The sequence below is a fragment of the Notechis scutatus genome, chromosome 5 (genome assembly GCF_049901735.1).
Source record: "Notechis scutatus isolate UNSWTSFEM ecotype Mainland chromosome 5, rNotScu1.2, whole genome shotgun sequence".
Classification (NCBI taxonomy): Eukaryota; Metazoa; Chordata; class Lepidosauria; order Squamata; family Elapidae; genus Notechis; species Notechis scutatus.
The window spans coordinates 86,240,027-86,264,166 of NC_142013.1; the positions used below are offsets into that span (position 1 = coordinate 86,240,027).

The 24,140-nt window shown below is 37.3% G+C and overlaps 1 protein-coding gene across 2 annotated transcripts; it reads left to right on the forward strand.

The window, feature by feature from the left end:
- Position 1: 1 nt before the first annotated feature.
- DCUN1D2 (defective in cullin neddylation 1 domain containing 2) lies at positions 2-22,035 on the forward strand. Of its 2 annotated transcripts, XM_087967245.1 has the most exons (7): positions 2-91; positions 2,052-2,268; positions 7,318-7,486; positions 11,408-11,538; positions 17,078-17,160; positions 20,808-20,904; positions 21,510-22,035. In XM_087967245.1, the coding sequence occupies exons 1-7, from the start codon at positions 89-91 to the stop codon at positions 21,587-21,589; spliced, it is 780 nt and encodes a 259-aa protein (XP_087823371.1). In that variant the 5' UTR covers positions 2-88; the 3' UTR covers positions 21,590-22,035. The 2 variants fall into 2 exon arrangements, with proteins under 2 accessions (XP_087823371.1, XP_087823370.1); XM_087967244.1 differs by lacking the exons at positions 2-91; positions 20,808-20,904; positions 21,510-22,035 and adding an exon at positions 20,080-20,223 and having other exon boundaries at positions 1,491-2,268.
- Positions 22,036-24,140: the final 2,105 nt, after the last annotated feature.

Genomic DNA, 24,140 nt, shown 5'->3' on the forward strand with positions numbered 1-24,140 from the left:
AAAACAAGCTGTACTGGCGGCGGCAACGGCGGCGGCGGCGGCAGCGGCCGCGCTGGCGAGTGAAGTTGGGTGAAAGCCTGCTGATAAAATGGTAGGTGGGGGGGTCGGATGGATTTCCCCGCCTGGAACGACCCCCCCCGGCCCTCCCCAGCGCGCGCGCGCGCTCGGGGAGGAGGCGGCGAGGCAGGCTCCTCCCGCGGGACGAGCAGAGTCTCCCCCGCCCGCGAGCGAAGAAGGGCAGAGCGGCGGGCGCCCTTCTGCTCCGGGCGCCCCCACCTCCCGCCCGCGTCATGGGGAGCTCGCGACGGAGGGAGGGAAGGGGGCAACGGGCGCGCAGGGAGCCTCGGCGGGACGCAACCGCGGCGGCAGGGACGGGAGGGCTCCGCGGCTGCGTGGGGAAGGAGCCCCGGGTCCGGGCAGGGAAGGCACCGCTACCCTCGCCACGTATCTTTCCCTTTTTTGGGCAGGGGAGAAGCTGGCAGGTGGCTGTCGGTCGGCCGACCCTGCTCCCGGTTCCCCCCGGCCCAGGCTTTTGTCTTCCTTTCGCCTTTTATAGACCGGCCGGGCGCCCCCTCCCCTCTCCCGTGGATGCCCCCGGGACCCCCCACCTGTTCTCTCAGGAGCTGGCTTAAAAGGAAAGCCTGTAGGCCCGGGGAAAGTCGCCCCCGCCCCGGGGAGAAAGGAGCCCACACTCCCCCTCCCTCCCTCGGGTTATTTCGTTGCATTTTCCCTTTCCCTTCCCACACGGTGAAATAGCTCCTTCGCTATTCTAGTCCCCGACCCTCTCCTTGCTCCCCACCCCCGGCCACTTTTCCTTCCCTGACATCCCTTTCGGTGAGTGGCCTCTTTGATGGAGAACAAAATTGAAAAGAAGATTCCTTAGTTGGGGAGAAAAAACGCATTTTAACACCTCCTCCTCCTCCTTTTTAAACTGACCATTCTGATTTCTTGCAAGCCGTTTTGACTTTGCCCCCCCTTTTAACCCTAGCCTAGGAGAATTAGGAAAGTTAGAGGAAGAAGAAAACATGCATTCTTAAAGCTAAGCGAAAATAGAACTTAAAAAAAGATTTAAATCTTATGCTTGCATGGCAAATACAGAAACTAGGACCTTCGTTTTATTAGGGTGTCTTTTTTAACATTTCTGTATCAAGATTGCTTCTTTTGCGCAATTTATTTAGACTCAGAAAATGAAGAATCATACAGTTGTGCAGGCCAAGTTATGCTTGAAACTTGTTCATTTTCTTAACTATGAAATGATTTGTTTTTGAGGGTTAGGGTTCTTTGCTGAAGGGTCTTCTTAAAGTGTGTAATAATCTTAGGGATATTTTAGGGCTCTAATTCAGAAATGCCGTCAAAACCTACATAGAAATATTGTATAAAAATACATTGACATTATTTTATCTTGGCTGTGTTTTTATAGGGCATATGTAAAAAAGTGTTCCTTTTATAATGTAAAGCAATATTTATGAAGGGCTTACTCCTGAAATTGCTTTTTTTTTTTTTACTGGCAGCACCACTTATATGGCAACTAACGTGTAACCCTGTGCATGACTTTTCAGAATAAGGCACAAATAATTGTGTATACATTTCCAGCTTTAAACTTTTGAATCTATCATAATATAATCACATATTCGTGTTATATTAAGAATGAGATACTTTTGGTTGTTTACTCTAGGGGTATCATTATAGATTCTTTCACTGAATGTTTTATGCATTTAATGGAAAGCCACTGTGTAAAATATTGTGTCTTTTTACATGGAAACCTGGAGGCATAAAGTAAAGACTGAAATGACTTGCCCTCAGATTTTTAATTTTTGTGTTAAAAATATTTATGTTCAGTTAATTTTTCAGTTTTCAGAAGAAAATTATGTCTTTTACTATAATGAATTAAGATATATGTGTTTTTTCTGGAATGAAATGTATTACTCCCCCCCCCCCCCCAAAAAAATACAATATTTTTTAAAGACAGGCAGTTTTAGTAAAAATTCTGGGGGGGGGGGAAACATCTGGATTAGCTTCATTGGCTTTCCTGCTTCTTTTGCATCCCAAAGCATAAGCTTAAATCGGCTCAGAAGGACAAGGTCCGCCAGTTTATGGCAGTTACCCAGGCTGGTGAAAGGACTGCTATATACTGCTTAATGCAGAATGAGTGGAAACTAGAAGTGGCAACAGACAACTACTTCCAGAATCCAGACTTGTACTACAAAGAATCCATGAAAATTTCAATAGACAGAAAGAAATTAGAACAATTGTATAACAGGTACAAAGGTAAGGTTTATTTCTTCACTTTTTCCTTTGAGCTTGATTTCCACTTCAGTTTACACATCTAGGGGGAAAGCGGTTACAGTTCTACTATATTTACTGAACATAGTGGGACTTAGTTCTAGGTACGCATGAATAGTATCAAATTATAAACATGAATATAGTGATACTACTATATGTATGTTTGTGTATGTGTGTTTAGGTAGTATAATTAAATGTAAAGCTGTTTCTCTTTAAAAGAAAATATATGTAAAGAAGTTAATATATAAACATCTGGGCACTCATACAGGTAGTCCTTGACTTACAACCACAATTGAACCCAAAAATTCTATTGCTAAGTGAGTTTTGACCCATTTTACAACCTTTCTTGCCATAGATATTATGCAATTCACTGTAGTTGTTAAGTTAGTCACACAAGTATTTAGTGAATCTGGCTTCACCATTTACTTTGCTTGGCAGAAGTTTGCAAAAGGGGATCAAATACCCCAAAACATTGCGACCATTATAAATATGAGCTAGTTTCCAAGTGTTTGAATTTTGGTCACATGATGATAAGGATGCTGCAACAGTCATAAGTGTAAAAAATGATCCTAAGTCACTCTTTTTAGTGCTATTGTAACTTCAAATGATTACTAATTGAACTGTTGTGAATCGAGAACTACCTGTACATTAAGGAGAGCAGACTAACCATATATTTTGGGTGGATCTGAGCTGTTCTGTAAAGGATCTGCATTGTCGCTGTGGTATAATTAAATTATATTATTGTATTCCGCCTCCTGTTCAATATCACCTGTTTATTCTACGTGTTTAAATTGGATTATCTTGAAAGTGTGAATGCAGCTTAAACTTGTTACACTATTTTTATTGAATATTCCCAAAGATGTAATGTCCATATGTGCATTATTGTTAAAATTGAGCAGTACATTCTACAAAAAGCATTGCTGAGAGAATTAACGTACAGCATTCTACCAGACTAGATCCAGCAAGGATCTATTTATAATTTTTCTTAATTTAAATAAAGATAAATATGTTTGTTAATAAGTATTCTCTTAAAGTATTCTAGTCCAGGTAAAAAAAAAATAATAATTTCTTGTATGGATGTTCTGAAATATGAAATTATGTTCAACTATAAGACTGTCTCTGAGGTTAGAAACTTTATTGAAACTCCTTTGTTAATTCTGCTTTTGAATTCATATTGCTGTAAACATTTTAGAAAACAATCCAGTTATCTCAGAGACAATAAAGTGGTTACAAAGAATAAATCATAAATGGAATTTTTATGTTTTTTATTATGTGCCGGTCATGGGCTATAATTGGATTGATGGGATGATTAACAGCCAGTCAGTTTTTCTCTGCCCTGTCTATTTCACAAGATTAAATCAAGGACTACCTATATATAAAAGGGGGGGGGGGGCGACCTGCAGTTATCTTTTTGAATTAGTCATAATCCTTGTTTGTGATTCTAGTTCTTTTTTATTAGAATGGATTTCTATGTATATTTCTGAGAAAATAAAAAAGGCTTTATTTAATTTTTGTCATATTTCTTAAGAACAAGCTTCTTTTGGCTTTCCGTCCTTTGTATTTCCTTCCATGTGCACTACTTCTGCTTTGGAAAGTCTGTTTACTCTGAAATTGATTTGGAGATGCAATAAGTGGGAAAGGATGAATATTACTTTCCACCGATGGATCTTAAATTACAATCTTAAATCTCCAATAAGAAGATAAAAGTAATGAGAATGTGTTCATTAGTATTAGTAAATTTAGTTCTTTGGTAAGATATATTTTTTTAAAAAAGCGTTAATGTCAAACTTCATAAAGGCACTTCATATATATGTGTTCGATAGTGGAGGAAAGGACACCGATGGACTGTAGGAAATTGTGCTAATAGGTGATTTCTGTGAACAGAAAATGAAAACAAACTAGATTCAATATACCAAAGTTAACAATCCTGTCAAAGCAATCCTAGTTTTTTTTCTGCAGTTTGTGCCTAAGGTGAGTTCTAGTCTCACCTTAGGCATGAAAGCCAGCTGGGTGATTTGGGTCTAGTTGCTCCCTCTTGACCCAACCTACTTCATAAGCTTTTGTGGAGAAAATAGTAGGACAACAAGATATTATGTATATTCCATCACTTTGACTTATTTATAATGTAATAAAGGCAGGATAAAAGTCAAATAAATAAATGGGTAGAGGTACACTTGCTTTTTAAAGCTACAACTCTTATCTTAAATGTTAAGTGCTACACAGGTATGCGTCTTTAGTGATTCAAGGACCTTTGACATAGTCCAATATAGGTTTTTACAAAATCCCTTGTTATGTCTCAAGAACTTTAATCCTTACCAGAAACTGTTATGTTCTCATTAGAGGCACATTTGCTTACATTTGCTACTAGCTTAAACTTTTGTTTAGCACTGATTCGTTGGCCCTATTAATTCTCTTTGAAAACATTTATCAAGGTAGGAAATAAAAATTGTAGTTGGTCCAGGCTATTGCAGCCTTTCTCTGTTTTCTTTGCTGTTCCTAGAATTAGAGCTAAATTTCAGATCTGTAAAGGAATTTTTGCCGTTTCATGGCAGGAGGATTTGGGTATTGTAGCCAATTCTCATTGCTGGTTCCAACACAAGCTATTCATTCAATCTTGTTTGACCAATAAGCTGAAAGGCTTTTTCTTTGCCTCATTTCAACATTTTACCCTCTATAGTACAAGGTTAGAAGTGTAAAGCAGGATTCCATTCACCAAAAGAAATTGTCTTTATGGTCTGAATGAACCTGAGACACTAAGTCATAAATGTTTCCTTTCCCATTTCTACAGGAATTTGACTGCAGATACACCTTTAACATACACTAACAAAAAATAAAATCTGTTATGATGGTTCCTTCCTTACTCTCAGATCAGAATGTTTCTATCACCAATATAATTACTAAGTAGTTACCTACAGCAGTTTTTGTAAAAAGATGTAAAATGGCTTAAATTTGGAGAAGTGATATTATTAAATTGTACGTTTTCGTTTAGTTTATTCTAATGAATTTTACATATATTTTATTTAATCCACTTCGTTAACCTTTTTTACATCATAACTTTTTAGGTCACATATGACTGACACATTGCTTTTGTTATATTTGGTCTTCTTTTATCTTGCTGGTCATTGAGCATAATTAAATAATATGTGTAGATGTTTACCCTTATCTAATGCTTTGATGCAATTGTTAGTGTATTATTTTAACAAAACTGATTTCTCAGAGCATTGCAAATGGTTTTCTTTGCATTCCCAGGCCATCTCCTGCCAATTACATCTTGCAATTTGGTATTCTTTAAAACTTCAGTGCCATAGAATTTTATTTTTTTATTAACACAGGAGTAAAAAAATTGAAAATGTTAAGACCTTTTCTTATAAGCATATGGTTACTCCGATTGTTTAGAGACAAAAGGTAGTCAGGCACATTCTGACTTACCAGAATCTCGAAGACAGGGGTGTCAAACTCATGTCGGCATGATGGCATCACGTGATGTATTGGGATTTTTTTCTCCTTTGCTAAACCAGGCATGGGCATGGCCAGCGCTTGACACATCCATCCTGCAGGCCGGGAGTTTGACAGCCCTGATCTAACATTTGACGGAATGCTTTGATCTAACATTTGACGGAATGCTTTATTTCCTTTGCCTCAAATAAGTAACATTTTGAGGCTTTACATAGTATCATCACTTCAAGCGCAGAGAGAGAAGTGCAAGTGATTAGTGGTGATGGAAACAGCTATCCCCCAAAGATGCTTATATGAAATTGTTAAAATAATTACAATTGATATTGGAATAGCTCCAACTTAAAAATTCTTCTTGCTAATTTCAGCTGCAGTACAGGTACTGCTCAACTTACAACCACAATTGAGCCCAAAATTTCTGGTGCTAAGAGAAATAGTTAAGTGATTTTTGACCCATTTTGTGAACTTTCTTGTCACAGTTGTTAAGGGAATCACTGCAGTTACTTAATTTGTAACATGTTTGTTAAATGAATCTGGTTTCCCCTTGACTTTGCTTGTCAGAAGATCACAAAAAGTTATCACATGACCCTGGGACACATCCGTCATATGAACCAGTTGCCAAGCATCCAAATTTTGATCATGTGTCCATGAGGCTGCTGAAGTGGTTGTAAATGTGAAAAACTGTCATAATTCACTTTTTTCAGTGTGTCATAACTTTGATTGGTCACTAAACAAAGGATTGTAAGTTAAGGACTACCTGTAGTTAGGTTAAGCATGCAGTGATGTGTGCTGAAAGAACAAGTATTGCCTTTTTTACCTATTTGCCACATAAAATGAGGAAGGCAAAATATGTGAACTGAAGCAGGAACACTTTCTAAATGTTTAGCTATTTTCTCTGGGAGAATAGAACTTTTATTTTTGTTTTTATTTTTAGCAGGGAAATTGATTTGACAATCTCTGGCAGCGTTCTTTACAAGGCTGTACTTGGGATAAACAAATAATATTTCAGAAGTGCATGTAGCATGTGCAAAGAGGTGCCTTTTTTTAGCTTCTGGTGTCTAAAGAATGATGATGTGACATGGAGAAACAGAAGTCTGCCTATCATACCCCTGGAGACCTACGTTGCTTAAAATAGCAGGAACTTTTTATTGAAATAATAGGGAGTAAGAATGTCAACACCCGTGATTCTAAACCCTAATCAGTCTCAAACTTTTTGCTTTTTACCTCAGCAAAATGTAGTCTATTGTATATTTCTCATCTAAATTTACTTGCTCATATTGGAAGAAAACCACAGCAGTCCCATGGGTTTTTATGGACAGTTTTTATGGACAGTTGTACTCTAAATATCAATACTGTTGCTATAATTACTACAATTTTAAATGAAATGAACCTTTCTATGTATACAGATGGCCATTAACTCTTTTTTGACCTGATTTATATGATTATATTTTTTAGGCAGTAAGAGTTGAAACTATAAAGGTATAGTTTTAAAAATCAGAATAACATTGTATGATTATGGAAAAAGTTACACATCTTTAATGGAAAATATAACATCCTGTTTTGTTTTGTTTTCAAATACAGACCCACAGGATGACAATAAAATTGGCATTGATGGAATTCAGCAATTTTGTGACGATTTAAATCTGGACCCTGCTAGTATCAGTGTTTTGGTCATAGCATGGAAATTCCGGGCAGCGACTCAGTGTGAATTCAGTAAAAAAGAATTTGTAGACGGCATGACAGAGCTGGGGTGAGTATAACAGTTTTTATCAGAATTCCATTTTTTCAATATCAAAATAGTTGATATCAAAACTGATTTTGTCAAATTGGTTAAAAATTCAGTTATATGAAACATACAAAGAATTATGCAGATATCTAAAGCATGCTTGTGGCATTAAAATGTAACTTGCCTAATTCATTATGCAAGGACTGTAAAAAGTTTTGACATAAGCCTATAGTTTATTAAGAGTGCATAAACATCTTAAAATAGGTAAAGAATAATCCAGTTCCTCAATTCTGAATTTATTTATTCCTGCCCCAAAACCATATATTGGATTCAACTGGAGTGCTTTCTAAGTAATTAACTCACTATTTCTTTCAACTGAAAGTTATTTTTAAGTGGTCTTGCTGAAGGCAAGTTTTAAGTTATGAGAGCATCAATCTTGCTATTTGATGAAATTCAAACACAAATATTGTGGGATACACTATATAATTTTAATTGATTTCAGTGAAACCAAGTACAGGTAGTCCTCAACATACAACAGTTCATTCAGTGCCACTGAAAAATATGACAGGACCGTTTTTCACAGTTACAAGCTTTGCAGCCTTCCCATGAATTGATCATGTGATCAAAATTCAAATGCTTGGCAACTGGTTCATATTTATGACCATTGCTGTATCCCAAGGTCATGTGATCACCTTTTGCAATCTTCTGACAAGCAAAGTCAATGAGGAAGCCAGATTCACTTAACAACCAAGTTACTAACTTATCAACTGCAGTGACTTACTTAACTGTGGCAAGAAATGTCACAAAATGGGGCAAAATTCACTTAACAGATGTCTCACTTAACAACAGAAATGTTGGGCTCAGTTGTCATAAATCGAGGACTACCTGTACAGATAGTCTCAGTTTACAGTGGATGCTGCCAAAGATAATTGCAACGCATTTTTGAAATTATAATGCCCATCTCCCATGTGGTCATGGGATCACATTTTGGGCACTTGGCAGCCAGTTTAACTTCATGGCCATTTATAGCAGTCCGTGAAGTCATGTGACCATGATTTTCCAGTTTCTGGGATTTCCAGCAAAAAATGCTGATTTGGGAAAATTGATTTGCTTAACGACAGCAGTATTTGTTTAAGGACTATAGTGTTTGTTTAATGACCACCACAAAAATGTCAAATAATCAGGTCTGGTCACATGATGCCTTGACTTACAACTGCAAGTCAATTCTGAGCTAAACTAATGTCCTAATTTGAGGACTACCTGTATTATTGGTATGTATTCAACCCTGTCTCCTAACTCTGATTTATATATTATCATAGCTATAGTTTAAAAGGGTAATATTAATTAAGGGTAATTGCTAAATTAATTATGTGTTCAACATATGGATTAAGATGACTAAAATGCCTGGAAAAATAAAAATGTATTTGGCTCTAACACCCCCTCCCCAAAGTTAGTACCAAGTATAAGTCACTGAGAATACTTTCCCAGAGATGAGTCTTCCACTAAAAAGGCCCATTCCCAAGTAGTTGCTGTAGGCATCTTTGCCTATAAGACATCTAGAGCAGAATTCCTGCCGATCTCAGATGATGGATGGGAACATATAATTAATATTGTTCATTTTAGGCATTATGGTCCCAAACTATGAAAAGTTATACAAATTTTTACCAATACCTTGAATTATGAGCAAACTGGAGCGACCAATAACCATGTAAGATAAGTATCCTTTCATACTGTAATGCTAGTTTCGATTCATACTGTTGCTGAACTATTTAATACTAACTGTACTTTTTGGCCCACCTTGAAAATTAGCCTCATATAAAACACACTGTAGTAATTTACATAAAAAATTATCAGGGCATAAATTAGCACAGGATAACTGGCTGTGACAAAATAGCACTATAACTCACCTAGTAACCTACTCCTGTAACTCTAAATTTCAATAGGAAGTGGTTCTCCCATGGCAAGGGAACAGGTCCTCCAACTTCCGAGTTCCAATCACCTTTCTAGTGTCTAAAGAGGCCAAGGGATGTAAGATCATATACAGTGTAAATAGGGAGAGCAAGCAAATTTATAAGATTTACCTGTGTTTTATTGAATATAATGAGACCTTTTTGCAGAGTTTATGTCAGAATGTGCACAATATTAAGCTTAATAACTGTGTCGGAATATTCAATCATTCTTCCAAGAAATCTTTGCAGTTCCTTGTTCACAGAATAAGAAACTACAATAAAAATCTAAATTTGGAGAATTCTGAGAAGTAGAATTGTCCAAAAACAAGAAGATATGACATAGACATATATTAACCCTATATCTGTTTAATTGGTGCTCTAACTTTTGTCATAAAAATGGCATTAAATTCAAATACAAATGGACAAGGGTCAATGGACATTTATTAGACAGTGGATGAACACAAAAAGTGTAGCATTACAGTTACACATGCCCACTCATGTTGGAAAAGTGGATTTACAAAAATATATTGGTCCAAATCGCAATAGTATAGCACAATACTAGATGAAATAAAAGCATTTGTTGAAGTTATCATTTCAAATTTCAACACTTTCAGATGAATATGAAGATAAAGCAAGAGTAATGTGTTTAATTTACACAGGAAATAGATTATATGAATGGCAAGATTGGAAGAGATGAGACATGCAATTAAAGTTGAAAGTTGAAACACTTAATAATTTGAAAGATAACATTAGTTTCTAGGGAACTTTCACTAGGGAAAGTGAAAAAACTGACTAAATGTTAAATTTTCAGAAAACAAAGGAAACAGCATCCAGTGGACTAAATAAAGACTGTCTCCATTAAACAATGCTCACTAAACAAAATCTTACATACTTAAGGAATGTCATGTCAGCAAACTAGTAAAAACAACCATGCTTGAGAAGGTTGAGCAAGGTAGCAGAAAAGAACAATAAATGTCATCAAGAAAAAGGAGTGCCTTAAAAGACATATAGATTCTCACAGATTGCAATGGCAGCAATTTTTCCATAGTCACCGTGGATTGTACCTATGTTGATGTCACCTAACCAGTGGTTATACTTACCTGTTATGTTTAAATAAAATCAGAGCTGATTTAAATTTCCCGGCAAATGCTTAATTGTTGATCTTACACCTGTGCAAAAAGCTGCAATTCAGTTACAATCCTAGAAGGACAAGCAGTTCATCATATACAGATCAAATATCTAATCTTCAACTTATGACCACAGTTAGAACCAGAATTTCTGTTGCTAAGTAAGACAGTTGTTAAGCAAGTCATGCCCAATTTTACATCCTTTTTGCCACAATTGTTAAGCGAATCATAGTGGTTGTTAAGTGATTCAAGCAATTGTTAAGCGAATCCTGATTCCCCCGTTGACTTTGCTTATCAGAAGCCAACTGGGAAGGTCACAAATGGTGATCCCATGGCCCTCCCTGGCTTTGGTGATTTTGTTGTATGATGATGATTTCTTAGTTAAGAATTACTGTTTTTAATTTTACAATAGATATTTAACCTGCTTTATGTATCTATTGACAGAAAAATAGTACTAGTTCAATTAAAAACAATAGTTCAGTTAAATTACAGGAAATGAGATTGTAGAGAAATAAGTTAGCTGAAGAGAGTGCTACACCTTTATCAAATTTATTGTTCTCATATAAATGCCCTTACACAATATTTTAAACCTGATTAGAGTAACTGGTTACAGCTGCATATTTGCAAAATCGCTCTATTTGCAATACAAAATGAATATGTACTTTATGTATTGATTTCTGCAGCACCAGCTGAATGAAATATTATGGAATAATATGTTTGTTACATTAACACCAACTGAATTAGTATTAAAATGGAACTATTTCTTGTATATTGCAATTTCCCATTTTTGAACAGATATTTTATAAGTTTTATATTTCAAAATTCTAAAACAATACAATTGATACTAAATAGTAGTATCTTTTTACCAGGTGTGATACCACAGACAAGCTAAAAACTCTTTTACCAAGACTGGAACAAGAATTAAAGGATCCAATGAAGTTTAAAGATTTTTATCAGTTTACTTTTAACTTTGCTAAAAACCCTGGGCAAAAAGGTTTAGGTGAGTTTTTTTTTTAAGTTATTGTGTTTTCAATAATGAGAGATTTTATAATAGCCTTTTAACAAAATGAAAGCTTAGGTGAGATTCATTAGTAGTTTTTTTTAGGTAAGATATTCAGGTTGACAGGGAAAGGAAGGTTATTGTAATTCATGGTTTATCTTGCATGTTTTGAATAACAAATGTCACATTATTATTTGAAAAATATGACAAAACAATATCTTCATAATGGGATAGTACATTACAGTTTATTCTTAAGTAGAAATCAATGTGTTAAACATTATTTTTACAATAATAGTTTTTAAAATCTCAGTTCTCACAGCTTTTGGCAATTCTGTCAAGTAGAATTTAGGATGTTCAATCAAAACATGAACTTTTATGATGTGTTTCAGAATTGAGTTTCTTTTACAGTAATCTTTCTCTTCCTGGTCTCTCATACTAAGTTAGCATACATATTATATATAAATCTAAGTTGCTACATCTCAAAGGATAAGTTTGTCTTTTCAGCAGTTTCGGGTGGCTTGTTTTTTTTCTCTTCCCGAGTTTTTCCTACATAAAAGCATTTGTTTCAGTTTTTGATTCATTGGCCCCTTTGGCTAAGGCAAGGATAGGGAGCTTTTTATGGTCTGTGGGGTCCTTAGTGCTCTCTCAGCCTGGTTGTTTTCTTGCAAACATTTCTTCATCAAATTAGGTAACATCATCAGTGCTAGAAGAGAGTGGGGTTTGTTCTTACTTTATAAAAGCTTGCCCTGTCAGTGTTAGTGGGAGTGGTCTTGGTAATTTCTTAGTTAGGCTATTGTTTACTGTTACCTTGTTTGTCTGGTAAGTTGGTAGTTTCTTGATTGGGGCATTGTTTGCTTCTTGATTGTTGGACTAGTATTAATCTTGGTGTCATCTGGATGTTGATTGCAGGTGTTTTGGTCTTTTTGTTTTCTTTTTGTTTATTGTTTCTTTTGAATGGTATGTAGATGTTGTTTATTTCTATGTGCCTGTTGATGGCTGATTTGCCTGTGCACCAAACTTCAGGAACTCTTTGGCATTTTTGGATTTGTCTTGGTCTAGATGTTCAGGGTTTTCCAATTGAAATTATGATTAAGTCTGATTATATGTTGTGAAATTAAGGAGTTTTCATTATGTCTTCTAATTGCTAGTTGGTGTTACTGGATGAGCTCTACTAGTCTTCTGCCTATTTGTCCTACATAGTCCTTGCACCGTGGGTTGTAGATTACTCCTTTTTCTTCTGGGGCTGTTGGTTCTTTTGGTTTACTTAGGATGTTGTGGAGGGTTTTAGTTGGTTTATATTCTTCCTTGTGATGCCATACGGATGGAGTAGTTTAATTTTTATCTTTTCTTTTCACATTTATGAATTAAATGTGTTTAAATGTTAAATGTTCAGAGACTGTGTTAAATGTTTCGGTTTCAGGTCCTTGAGATATACAGTCCTTGTTAAGGCAGCTATGTTTTAATTCATATATAGTATTATATGTAAATGGTTATACTTGATAAAAGAAATATATCATATACAGATTAAGCAAAGTTGGAATCCACTGGGACTAACATGGATAAAGCTAGTCTGGTTTTGAATTTTGTTTTTATTTAATGTGTACAAACATTGCATTAGGAACAGTAGCTATGACAGAAATTGGAGCTAACTTTCAAAACTCAGATCCTCTCTTAAAATAATCTAACGCACCAAAGGAATCCTAGCCTTATCTTTTAGAGACATATACGGGTTGTGAATGCCATGCAAAAGGTATTGGAAGATAGCACATACTATTTTGGGAAGGAATTGTTTGTATTTTACACCGAACATGCATTTATATACAAAACAAATTACAATATTGTTGTCATATTGTTTCACAACAAAATCTGATAACAGGAAAGACTATAATTAGTAGGTATATTTGAGAAAGCAATATGATAAAATATACAACAAACCTGTTTTTGTTATCTTATTTTGGGGAATTTTTAGCTGCGTGGAGTTGACTTGGTAAATTAGGAAGAATTGTCACTCATGGCAAATGAGCATTGCTTTAATGTTTTCCTTTTATAAATTGAACAAATTCTGCAGCCTATTTTAGGTACTGGAAGATCCTTGGAAATTTATGCAGACAGTTGCATAGTGATGATTGCCAAAACTATTTTCCCACTTTTATAAACTAAAGAAAAATTTACTGTCCAGTATATGTAAAGGAAACAGTTATTCCCGTTATGTGTATTTTCCATTGTAGACTTGATTCAGATTTAAAACTTCTGATTTAATATGCCATATTTTAAGCCCATGTTGTTATATCTCTTTGGCTGCTCATTTAATACTTTTTGTTTTCTTAAGCTGAAAGTTTATGTAACAGTTCAATGATTTTGACCTAGGTTTGGAATAAATATGCAAATTGAACTTATTTTTTGTCTGAGATATTTAAAGTATTAAAATATGGAGAAAAGACATATCTGTACAAGGATCCATGCTTATTCACAATGCAGTATAATTTATTCAAACAGAAACACCCTCACATTTGTCCTGTCTTTGGTTGGCATGTTATTTGACAATGCATTTAAATTTAAAAAAAAATTCATATTCAAGCAAGTATGTACTGTTAAGATTTTCAGATGTTCCACTGATCTGTTTTTATTGGTATGGCTATTTATCATTTATTTATTTATGAAATTTATATTCCGTCTTCCATTCAGGAGCTTATTGTCAATATAATTTCTATTCAGAGATACATATTTGTACTCGAATGCCTATTCACTGATAGAGTTGGGGGCAAAAAGCTGTCTCAATAGGTGTAGTTTTATTTATTATTTTAATGAAGGATTATATATTGTCAACTTCCAGTGGAGGCATGGCAAGCTAAACACATCTCTGTGGAGAGTGAAGATAACCACCACGGCAAAGACCAAAGAACCGGTGAGTAGACCAGTTCTTTGGAACCTGTCCAGATAAGAAGAAGACTGGAGATCACTCATGTGTGATTTGGATGGTTTGTCCTTGTGAGGAGACTGCAAGATTGTGGTCTCTAATGGATCTGAGTGCCAGGAAATGAAGGAATTAATTATCAAGCTCACAAGCACAGCTGGCATCTTTAAGGACATTAAATTTGCTAACCTCATTATTAATCACATTTGGAAATTGCTTATTTAACTATTTTAAGAGATCTTCAGTCTAAAAAGTTGCCTGGTGAGTTTATTTCTAAACAAAAGAAAAGTTAACTCAGGTTGAGAATTGAAACAATTTGTAATAAATGGATTTTCGTGAGAACCAGAATTATTTTGATTAGTTCCAGTCATAAGAAAGATAATAGACCTTTAAATTGGATATCAGAGGGGACAAAAGTTCAGGAAAAAAAGAAAAAAAAATGCCTTTAAGATTGTGATTTATAAAATGATACAAAATACTATAATAGTTGAAAATTAAAGGAGATATTTGAAAAATAGGGCCAAAAATTATTAGCGACAATATCAGTAATGAAGTCTGCTTCTAAGGATTGAGTTTGTCTAAAAGATGTTGATACATGTGAGGGAAAAATTGATGAGTAACAGTGGAATTAAAAAGTGTGGATTATAAAAGACAAGATTCAGATTGGAAATTGCAAATTGGAAATACAAATGATAGGAAAAGTGTGCATTATAAGAGAGAAAAGCCATGAGAACAATCCTGATAATGACTTTTATTACATCTACAAAAGAAGCTAACCAAAGCTTTGAAAAATCAAAAGGGAAATACAAAAGACAAACTAAGACAATGACCCCGGATAATAACTTTCCACTGGATTTACAAAACAGATCTGTGAAAGCCTCAATAGGAAAAAGATATACAACATCTGAATGAATCAAAGATCAAGATCGTTAGAAGTAAAAGAGAGTAATATAAAGCTGGTTTGTTTGATCAAGGTTAAAATAAAGCTTTGGTTTATTTTTATAAAGTTCTGTTAAACTGTAATGGAGTTTTTGCTGACACCAGAACTGAAAAGTTAATGATTTCTGGTTTTGCATACAGAAGGGAAGGATTATAGGAAGAAGAAATACATATTTGTAAATTTATAAGGGATGATGAGTAATCAAATTTATTTTTCCTTCTAATGAAGATTGGAAGTCACTTCCCTGTACATATTTCTTTTTTTAAAGTATATTTTACTTCTTTCCTTTTTTCTTTTTTATTCACTTTTTATTCTTTTTCTTTTTGTGAGTTTAATTTGTAATTGCTTTTTCTATTGCATTTAAAATCAATAGAAATTAAAAATGTGTTTTCAAGTAAGCTTCACTGCAATATATGCATCTAGGGAAAACATTGCCATAAATACAAGTATGAAAATATTTGTCTCATTTATATAGACAGATCCAAATTCTATTTCTATAAAATTATTTTAATCTTGGGAATAATAAAGAATGATCTGGTTAACTCATGAAGGTATATGCAGAATAAATAAAAATTAGTATATACATTTGTAAAAATATGCATTGTTTTGGTAATCTCTCCCCAGATTTCAGTTTGTTTACAGTAAAGATAGCTCAGAAGAATGAGCAGTGCACTTGTATCAATGGTATCCTCTGACAAATACTTCTGAAAAATTTCAATATAAAACTAGAACTCTGCATACTCTTTTACTTACATTCTTCTGAGTAAACATGCATTGCACTATTGTGTAAAAAAAGGATGTTTTTAGTAGAATAGTTGGGGATACATTCTGAAAAATGAGGTAGGAGAGGAGAAAAACAATTCTGTGATAGTTGAATGAATATGGTTATTCTCCATGAATTTAATAATTTCCCTTTCTGTCACATTCAACATTACAACTTGGGTGCTCAATTTTGGCTATAGTAAAAAGGTTGATAATTTGCATGGATAAAGTGAAATATGGTTGTTTAAACTACAATGTCATAGCATAATAACAAGGAAGAGTGGCACTTTGTATAATGTACGACATGGTTGGACAAATGAGGCCTTGAGATCTCATTAGACCCATTCCATATTTACAGGCCTTATGCGTAAGTATTTATATTTAAACTTTAAAATGGCTTAGAATTTGTACAGGCACAAACTGTGTTTTTAAAAAATGTAACTTAAAATCTACAGAATTATGGGTAGACCTTGACTTACAACTACTCACTTAGTGACCATTTAAAGTTACACTAAAAATACGACTCATGACAATTTTTCACATTTACAACTGTTGCAGCATTCCCATGGTCATGTGATCAAAATTTGGATTGCAACTGGTTCATATTTATGACGATTGCAGTATCCTGGGATGAAGTGATCACATTTTGTGATTTTCTGACAAGCAAAATCAATAGGGAAGCCAGATTCACTGCATGTGTTACTAACTTAACAGCTCCAGTGATTCATTTAACAAGTATATTGCTTAGCATCATAAATTTTGGGCTCAATGTTAGTCATAAGTCAAGGGCTATCTGAACTGAATTTTCTTGCCATATATAACATAAAATTACACATTTTCTTTGATACAGATTTTTCTGCATAGGTGGGGATGTGGAAAACTAATAACTAATGTGGATTGTAAATTACATTTATGTCTTTCAGATCTAGAAATGGCAATTGCATATTGGAATTTAGTATTATCAGGAAGATTTAAATTTTTAGATCTTTGGAATAAATTTTTATTGGTAAGTACCATAGAGGATTATTCCAAGTGTGTTTGTGCAAGTTCCAGAATATAATAAATTTAGTTTAACAGACCACATGGGAAGAAGATTTGTGTATAGGACCTTATTGACAGCAAAGTGGGACAACTCGCCAATGTGTCATTTATTTACCGTATATACTCGAGTATAAGTCGACCCGAATATAAGCCGAGGCACCTAATTTTACACAAAAAAACTGGGAAAACTTATTGACTCGAGTATAAGCCGAGGGTGGGAAATGCAGCAGCTACTGGTAAATTTCAAAAATAAAAATAATTAATTTGAGAAACGATCTCACTATCATGAAAGGTTTAATTGATTCACTAACCCAAAAGAACAAGAAGATGATGACAGCGGGAGGCAGGAGTCACTCTCTTCCTCCCTCGGAGGCCCCCTGAGTCAGGAGTCGCTACCGCCGGCGCGCCCCAGTCCCGCGTCGCCTCGGGAAGGGAAAGGCAAAAGGAAGAGCCGCGGCAGCTTTGCAACAGCAGCAGTGGCACCGGAGGCTCAGGCTCAGCAGCTCCTGGTTTTGCCCCACCCTTCCCAAGGCAACGCGGGACCGGAGCCGCACTGGCGGCAGCAACTCCCGACAGCCCCAGCCGGACACCTGAGCGGAGATGTAGGGAGAAGGCAAAGCGACGGAAGATCCTTCAGGGGAAACTGAGGGGAGACTCACCCTTGGTCCAGATGAGCCCCTTCCCGCCCCTAAGGAAGCAGAGGCAGCCAGCAAGGGCAGGCAAGCCCCGCTCCACAGACTCCGTCCGTCCTCACTCCCACCCACCCACCCACCCACCCAAAGCCACGAAGTCCCCAATCGCGCAGCCCAGAATCGCCCTCCCCTCAGGGGCAGCAACGACGCCCGTTTTTCCCGAGACAAGAAGCTCCGCCGTGCAATGAAAGCGCCCTGGCTCTAGGCTCAGAAAACAACGCGAGCCGAGGTTGCTTCTGCTCCGCTCGGCTTCTCCAACATCCGGCACCGCCTTGCCGGGCCCGGCAAGTCCAAGCAGCCAGCGCGTGGAGCAGGACGGCGCCGGACATCGTTGGCTGCCTCTTTCGCAGCACGGAGGCCTCCCCGGCTGGCCAGCTGCTCTCCTCCTTCTCTGCCTGTTTGTTCTGTGTGACCGAGGAGGAGGAGACCGGCCGGCTGGTTGGGGAGGCTTTTGCGCCGAGGAGGCGGCTGCTGGTGTCCGGCTTTGCTCCGCTTCTCCGATGGTCCGGCGCGGCCTTGTTCTTTACTTGGGCAGCCGGGCGCCCGCACGGCGCCCACGGCGGCAACAGGCAGTTCCGCCCGGGCTCCGCTCAGGTGTCCGGCTGGGGCTGTTGGGAGTTGCTGCCGCCGTGCGGCCCAGTCCCGCGTCGCTCGGGAAGGGAAAGGCAAAGCGCTTTTTGCCTTTCCCTTCCGGCTGGGGCTGTTGGGAGTTGCTGCCGCCGGTGCGGCCCCAGTCCCGCGTCGCCTCGGGAAGGGAAAGGCAAAACGCTTTGTGCCTTTCCCTTCCCGGCTGGGGCTGTTGGGAGTTGTGGCCGCCAGTGCGCTGCCCCAGTCCCGCGTCGCCTCGGGAAGGGAAAGGCAAAGCGCTTTTGCCTTTCCCTTCCCGGCTGGGGCTGTTGGGAGTTGCTGCCGCCGGTGCCGGACCATCGGAGAAGCGGAGCAAAGCCGGACACCAGCAGCCGCCTCCTCGGCGCAGAAAGCCTCCCCCAACCAGCCGGCCGGTCTCCTCCTCCTCGGTCACACAGAACAAACAGGCAGAGAAGGAGGAGAGCAGCTGGCCAGCCGGGAGGCCTCCCGTGCTGCGAAAGAGGCAGCCAACGATGTCCGGCGCCGTCCTGCTCCACGCGCTGGCTGCTCGGACTTGCCGGGCCTGGCACATAGAACAGGGCGGTGCCGGATGTTGGAGAAGCCGAGCGGGCAGCCGGCGACCTCGGCTCGCGTTGTTTTCTGAGCCTAGAGCCAGGGCGTTTTCATTGCACGGCGGAGCTTCTTGTCTCGGGAAAAACCGGGCGTCGTTGCTGCCCCCTGAGGGGAGGGCGATTCTGGGCTGCGCGATTCGGGACTTCGTGGCTTTGGGTGGGAGTGAGGACGGACAGAGTCTGTGAAGTGGGGCTTGCCTGCCCTTGCTGGCTGCCTCTGCTTCCTTAGGGGCAGGGAAGGGGCTCATCTGGACCAAGGGTGAGTCTCCCCCTCAGTTTCCCCTGAAGGATCTTCCGTCGCTTTTGCCTTCTCCCTACATCTTCCCTCTGTTAAAATCCCCCCACACACACACACACACTTATTTTCGGGCGGATAGATTTCGTGTCTGAGCATTCTCACATGACGGTGGGTCTTTCCCCCCTAAAAACAGTTAAAAAAGAAAAAAATATATCCTCATGCAAGAACTTTTCTGCTTCCGATTACCCCCATGCTTAAAAGTTGCAAAGGAAACACGGAAGCAGGGAAGCGCCTGCCCAGCTCCGGAGCTCCACACTATTTTTTTTTTTCAGAGGGAATCTGACTCGAGTATAAGCCGAGGGGATTTTTTCAGCACAAAAATGGGCTGAAAAACTCAGCTTATACTCGAGTATATACGGTAATTGCATAATTAAGATTATTTGCATCAATTGTGAAAGCTGCTTTGAAACATATTTGACCATTATTTATGGGTAAATTTCAAAAATAATGGATTTTGTCTATTACAAAATTCCTTTCATTAGAGTCCATAAAATTGATGTTTTAGAGTAATTTTACTGTAATTTATACAATGACAAATTACAATAACTATATCTTGATTTATCTTGATTTTCAGTCTCTTACTCTAATAATCTAATCTTACTCTAATAATTTTAGTCAGTATCTTCTCAGTAAAGATTTTACTAATTGGTCAAAATATAAATTGAATTCATACTAAGATTCTTTTTCTTACATAGGAGCATCATAAAAGATCAATCCCTAAGGATACTTGGAACCTTCTTTTAGACTTTGGAAATATGATTGCAGATGATATGTCAAACTATGACTGGCTACCTCTGCTTCCTTAGGGGCAGGGAAGGGGGCTCATAAGTGATTCCGTCGTAAAAATCCCCCCACACACACACACACTTATTTTCGGGCGGATAGATTTCAACATGACGGTGGGTTTAAAAAAAAAAAAAATATATCCTCATGCAAGAACTTTTCTGCTACCCCCATGCTTAAAAGTTGCAAAGGAAACACGGAAGCAGGGAAGCGCCTGCCCAGCTTATTTTTTTTTTCAGAGGGAAATATTGTCTTTAGCACAAAAATGGGCTGAAAAACTCAGCTTATACTCGAGTATATACGGTAATTGCATAATTAAGATTATTTGCATCAATTGTGAAAGCTGCTTTGAAACATATTTGACCATTATTTATGGGTAAATTTCAAAAATAATGGATTTTGTCTATTACAAAATTCCTTTGATTAGAGTCCATAAAATTGATGTTTTATAGTAATTTTACTGTAATTTATACAATGACAAATTACAATAACTATATCTTGATTTATCTTGATTTTCAGTCTCTTACTCTAATAATCTAATCTTACTCTAATAATTTTAGTCAGTATCTTCTCAGTAAAGATTTTACTAATTGGTCAAAATATAAATTGAATTCATACTAAGATTCTTTTTCTTACATAGGAGCATCATAAAAGATCAATCCCTAAGGATACTTGGAACCTTCTTTTAGACTTTGGAAATATGATTGCAGATGATATGTCAAACTATGATGAAGAAGGTAAGTGATGTAATATGCAAGTTTAAATATAATTATTTTGAAATATTGTCTTTAAAAATTCTACCTTTAACTAGATACCATATTAGCAGGGCAGGCAGGGTGACAGAATACAACTACAAGTCCAAGAGAACCTGCTCTTTTAAGGGGAGAGCCACCTCATCCGGAACCAAAGTTGGAGCTTTTTTTAAAAAAATTATAATTTCTGAATAGGGATTCCACCTTATTGGGATTCAGCTTGATCCTTTTTTGACCAGCCTCCAATGCCAGGACAAGACTTACACTGCCTCTCTTATATAATCCAGCTGAGAGGTGTATATTTGTGTTCATTAGTATTTTGATGGTATGTGTCCACAACTAATAAATGACTTCTCCCAACACTTTTATGTAGTTGCTAAATAATGTGAAGAAGAGGACTGAGCCCTTGTCCATTCTCTTCCTCTATTCCTGTTGGCTGGAATTGCCTGCTTTGGGAAGAATAGAAATAGGGCAATAATTGACTAAAAACTTTAGGTTAAGACATATCACCACCTCCTCCAAGAAGTACAGATAAGGTCAGATTGTAAATATTCAGAGCCTTTATTCAGAATTGTTTAATTCCTCTTTAGGAGCGTGGCCAGTCCTAATAGATGATTTTGTGGAATATGCAAGACCAGTAGTCACAGGAGGAAAACGTAAAGCTTCCTAACCATAACTTCTCAGTGGACTAACTCTGCAGTCTTAACTGCATCGGGTAACGAAGACTTTTGGCCAATAACTGTGCACACTGTCACCGATTTCAAAAGTTGAGGTGGGATGCCACTGACAAAACAGAAATCGCTACTTCTGCTGCAAGAAAATGATGGCTGACTCATGGACACTGCAAGAAGAAATTCAAAAGATAGCCCAGGCTATCTGTAGGATACTGGCTTCAATTACTGTACTGGTTGTATTATATAGGATGTAGATTTTGCATGATTTTATACTTTGGGAAAGTTTAACTAGAGGCCATTTTAGTAAAATTTTGACAGCACAGCATGCCATTCAGTTCATAATACAGGGTGAACACCAGCAGTTACATAAATGCAACTGTATTATATTGTACTTATATTAAAAGCAGTATTTGTGATATATAAATTAAATCTCTAAATAAAATATGTGGTATGTGGTATTATTATATGTATCTAAAATACGTTGAGAGAATACAGTGCAATATTTATTGATTTATTTTCCTGATGCAGAATTGTGTGTTTCTAAATCTTTTAATTTCAACCTCCATTTTTAAAAAAAATTGTTTTCCTCATTCCAATGCCAAATGAAGCTTGTACTCCTCATTCACACAATTTAATGGTTTGTTTGTGGAAAGCAATTTCCATCACACCCAGACACACCTCTCTTTTTGTTCCCTTCCTGGAGGTCAATTACGGTGAAAAAACACATTTTCAAGGAACAAGCTTTTGATGACAACTCTCTTAAGGCAGGGGTCTCCAACCTTGGCAACTTTAAGAGTTGTGGACTTCAACTCCCAGAATTCTTCAGTTCAAAAGTCTTAAAGTTGCCAAGATTGGAGACCCTTGCCCTAAGGAACACCATTCTCGTTGCCAGACTTAAGGAAGTTTTATCAGTCCTGCTTGTCTAACTGCTGTCAGCAAGGAAGCATTGTTGGGGCTACAAGCCAGAGTCTCCTGCTTTTCCATCCGCTGTCCCACTGCACATCACAGTGGCCCACATGATTGGCTTTCTGCTACCTGCCTCTCTCAGCCACTGCCTACTCAGGCCATCTTCCTAGCAGCTTTCTTGCCTCCCTCAAGTCACTACTTACAGTTCCCCAGAGTGCTGCCTATCAAGTTAGCACTTTCATCCCTTTCCTCTTACTCAGAAAGTAAGAGAGTTGTAAGAGGGATTTAGGGATGCCTCTTACTCATACCTGAAATTGGGTAGCGCTTTCTTGAGAAAACATGCCCTACTGTTCAGGCAGCCTTCCCAAATACTAATAGACAAGAGATTATTTTGGGGTGCTGTGTGGATTACAATACTGTTATATCCAAACTGACTATAGACAGCTCCTTTAAAGGGTGACTCCAGCAATGTGGCTTCAGTAACCTTGGCATGTATTTTTAATAATAAAGAAGCTTTGATTATTTTAAATACACCCAGTGAATTGCAGGCACATTTTAGTTCAAGTTAAATTCTGCTACTGTCACTGCTTAATTTTCAACCAAAATTAAAGCTGCTTAAAAGCAGAAATTTCAGCAGAAATAAGCGCGCAGAAGATAATATGTTTTGTATTAAAATGTTCTCAGGGTGGTGAGCAACTTCTAACAGACTAGACAGAAAGAAATAGTGTGTTGCTTGCTAGTGGTTATGACTGGGTTGGTCCTGACCGAAAATTTGTTGCTTCTGTGCTAGTACTGTTGCTTTCCTTTTTGTCTGCCTTCAAATAAAATAATAAAAGGATTGGCAAATATGAAATGTGGCTATTGTGCCTCCTATATAGCATAGATTTGAAAAGTAGACATATTTTGGGATACTGCATGCTTTCTTAAATTCTGTCTTCCACATGATTGTTAAAACTACTGCTGTTCATTGTATAATTGGTCATTGTGAAAAAAGACACAGAGAACATGTATGCTAAATTCAAAGTGGAATTCTGCATGAATTTAAAAACCTCAGCATGGTACAGTCTAAACTGCAACTTAAAAGCAATCACTTTAATTTTTTATTTGGGGGGGGGGGGTGAGAACATTAGCTACAGAAATGTGAGAAATGGGTTGTGTCACATTCCACCACTAGATGCCAGTATCTCAGTTGTTATTTTTTCATTTTCTTGTCTCGGACAAATATAATACTAAAGACTACTTTGTTGCATTCTCAAATACAACAGTATCCCTCATTGAATTCTTCAAATGAATTCTTTTAAAAAAGAAAGCTTTGCAAAGGTTTGGCTTAGAAACGCATTAAACATAAGTGATGTTAAACATATTTAACATTTATTCTTAATATTTTTAACAGTCATATTTAAAGTTTATTCTTTTAATTCAAGAATTAAGGAAACTATGTATTCCAGACATTACCATATTTTATTAGAGTTAATTTATTTTCTCTTACAGTCCTATTATTACAATATTAAACTATTCATATCGGGAGTTTTAAGAAATGGAAACTTGTAAACTTTCCTACAATGAATAATATTCCAAAATATAATAGTAGCTAAAATGAAGATAAACTAAATTTCCACCTATTATTGATACATTGAGAGG

Bases quoted from the DNA above. Each gene is read 5' to 3' on its own strand.
- DCUN1D2 (XM_087967245.1), top strand. The intron at 7,487-11,407 runs GTGAGTATAACA...TCTTTTTACCAG, and splicing joins GACGGCATGACAGAGCTGGG to GTGTGATACCACAGACAAGC. The intron at 17,161-20,807 runs GTAAGTACCATA...TTTCTTACATAG, and splicing joins TTTGGAATAAATTTTTATTG to GAGCATCATAAAAGATCAAT.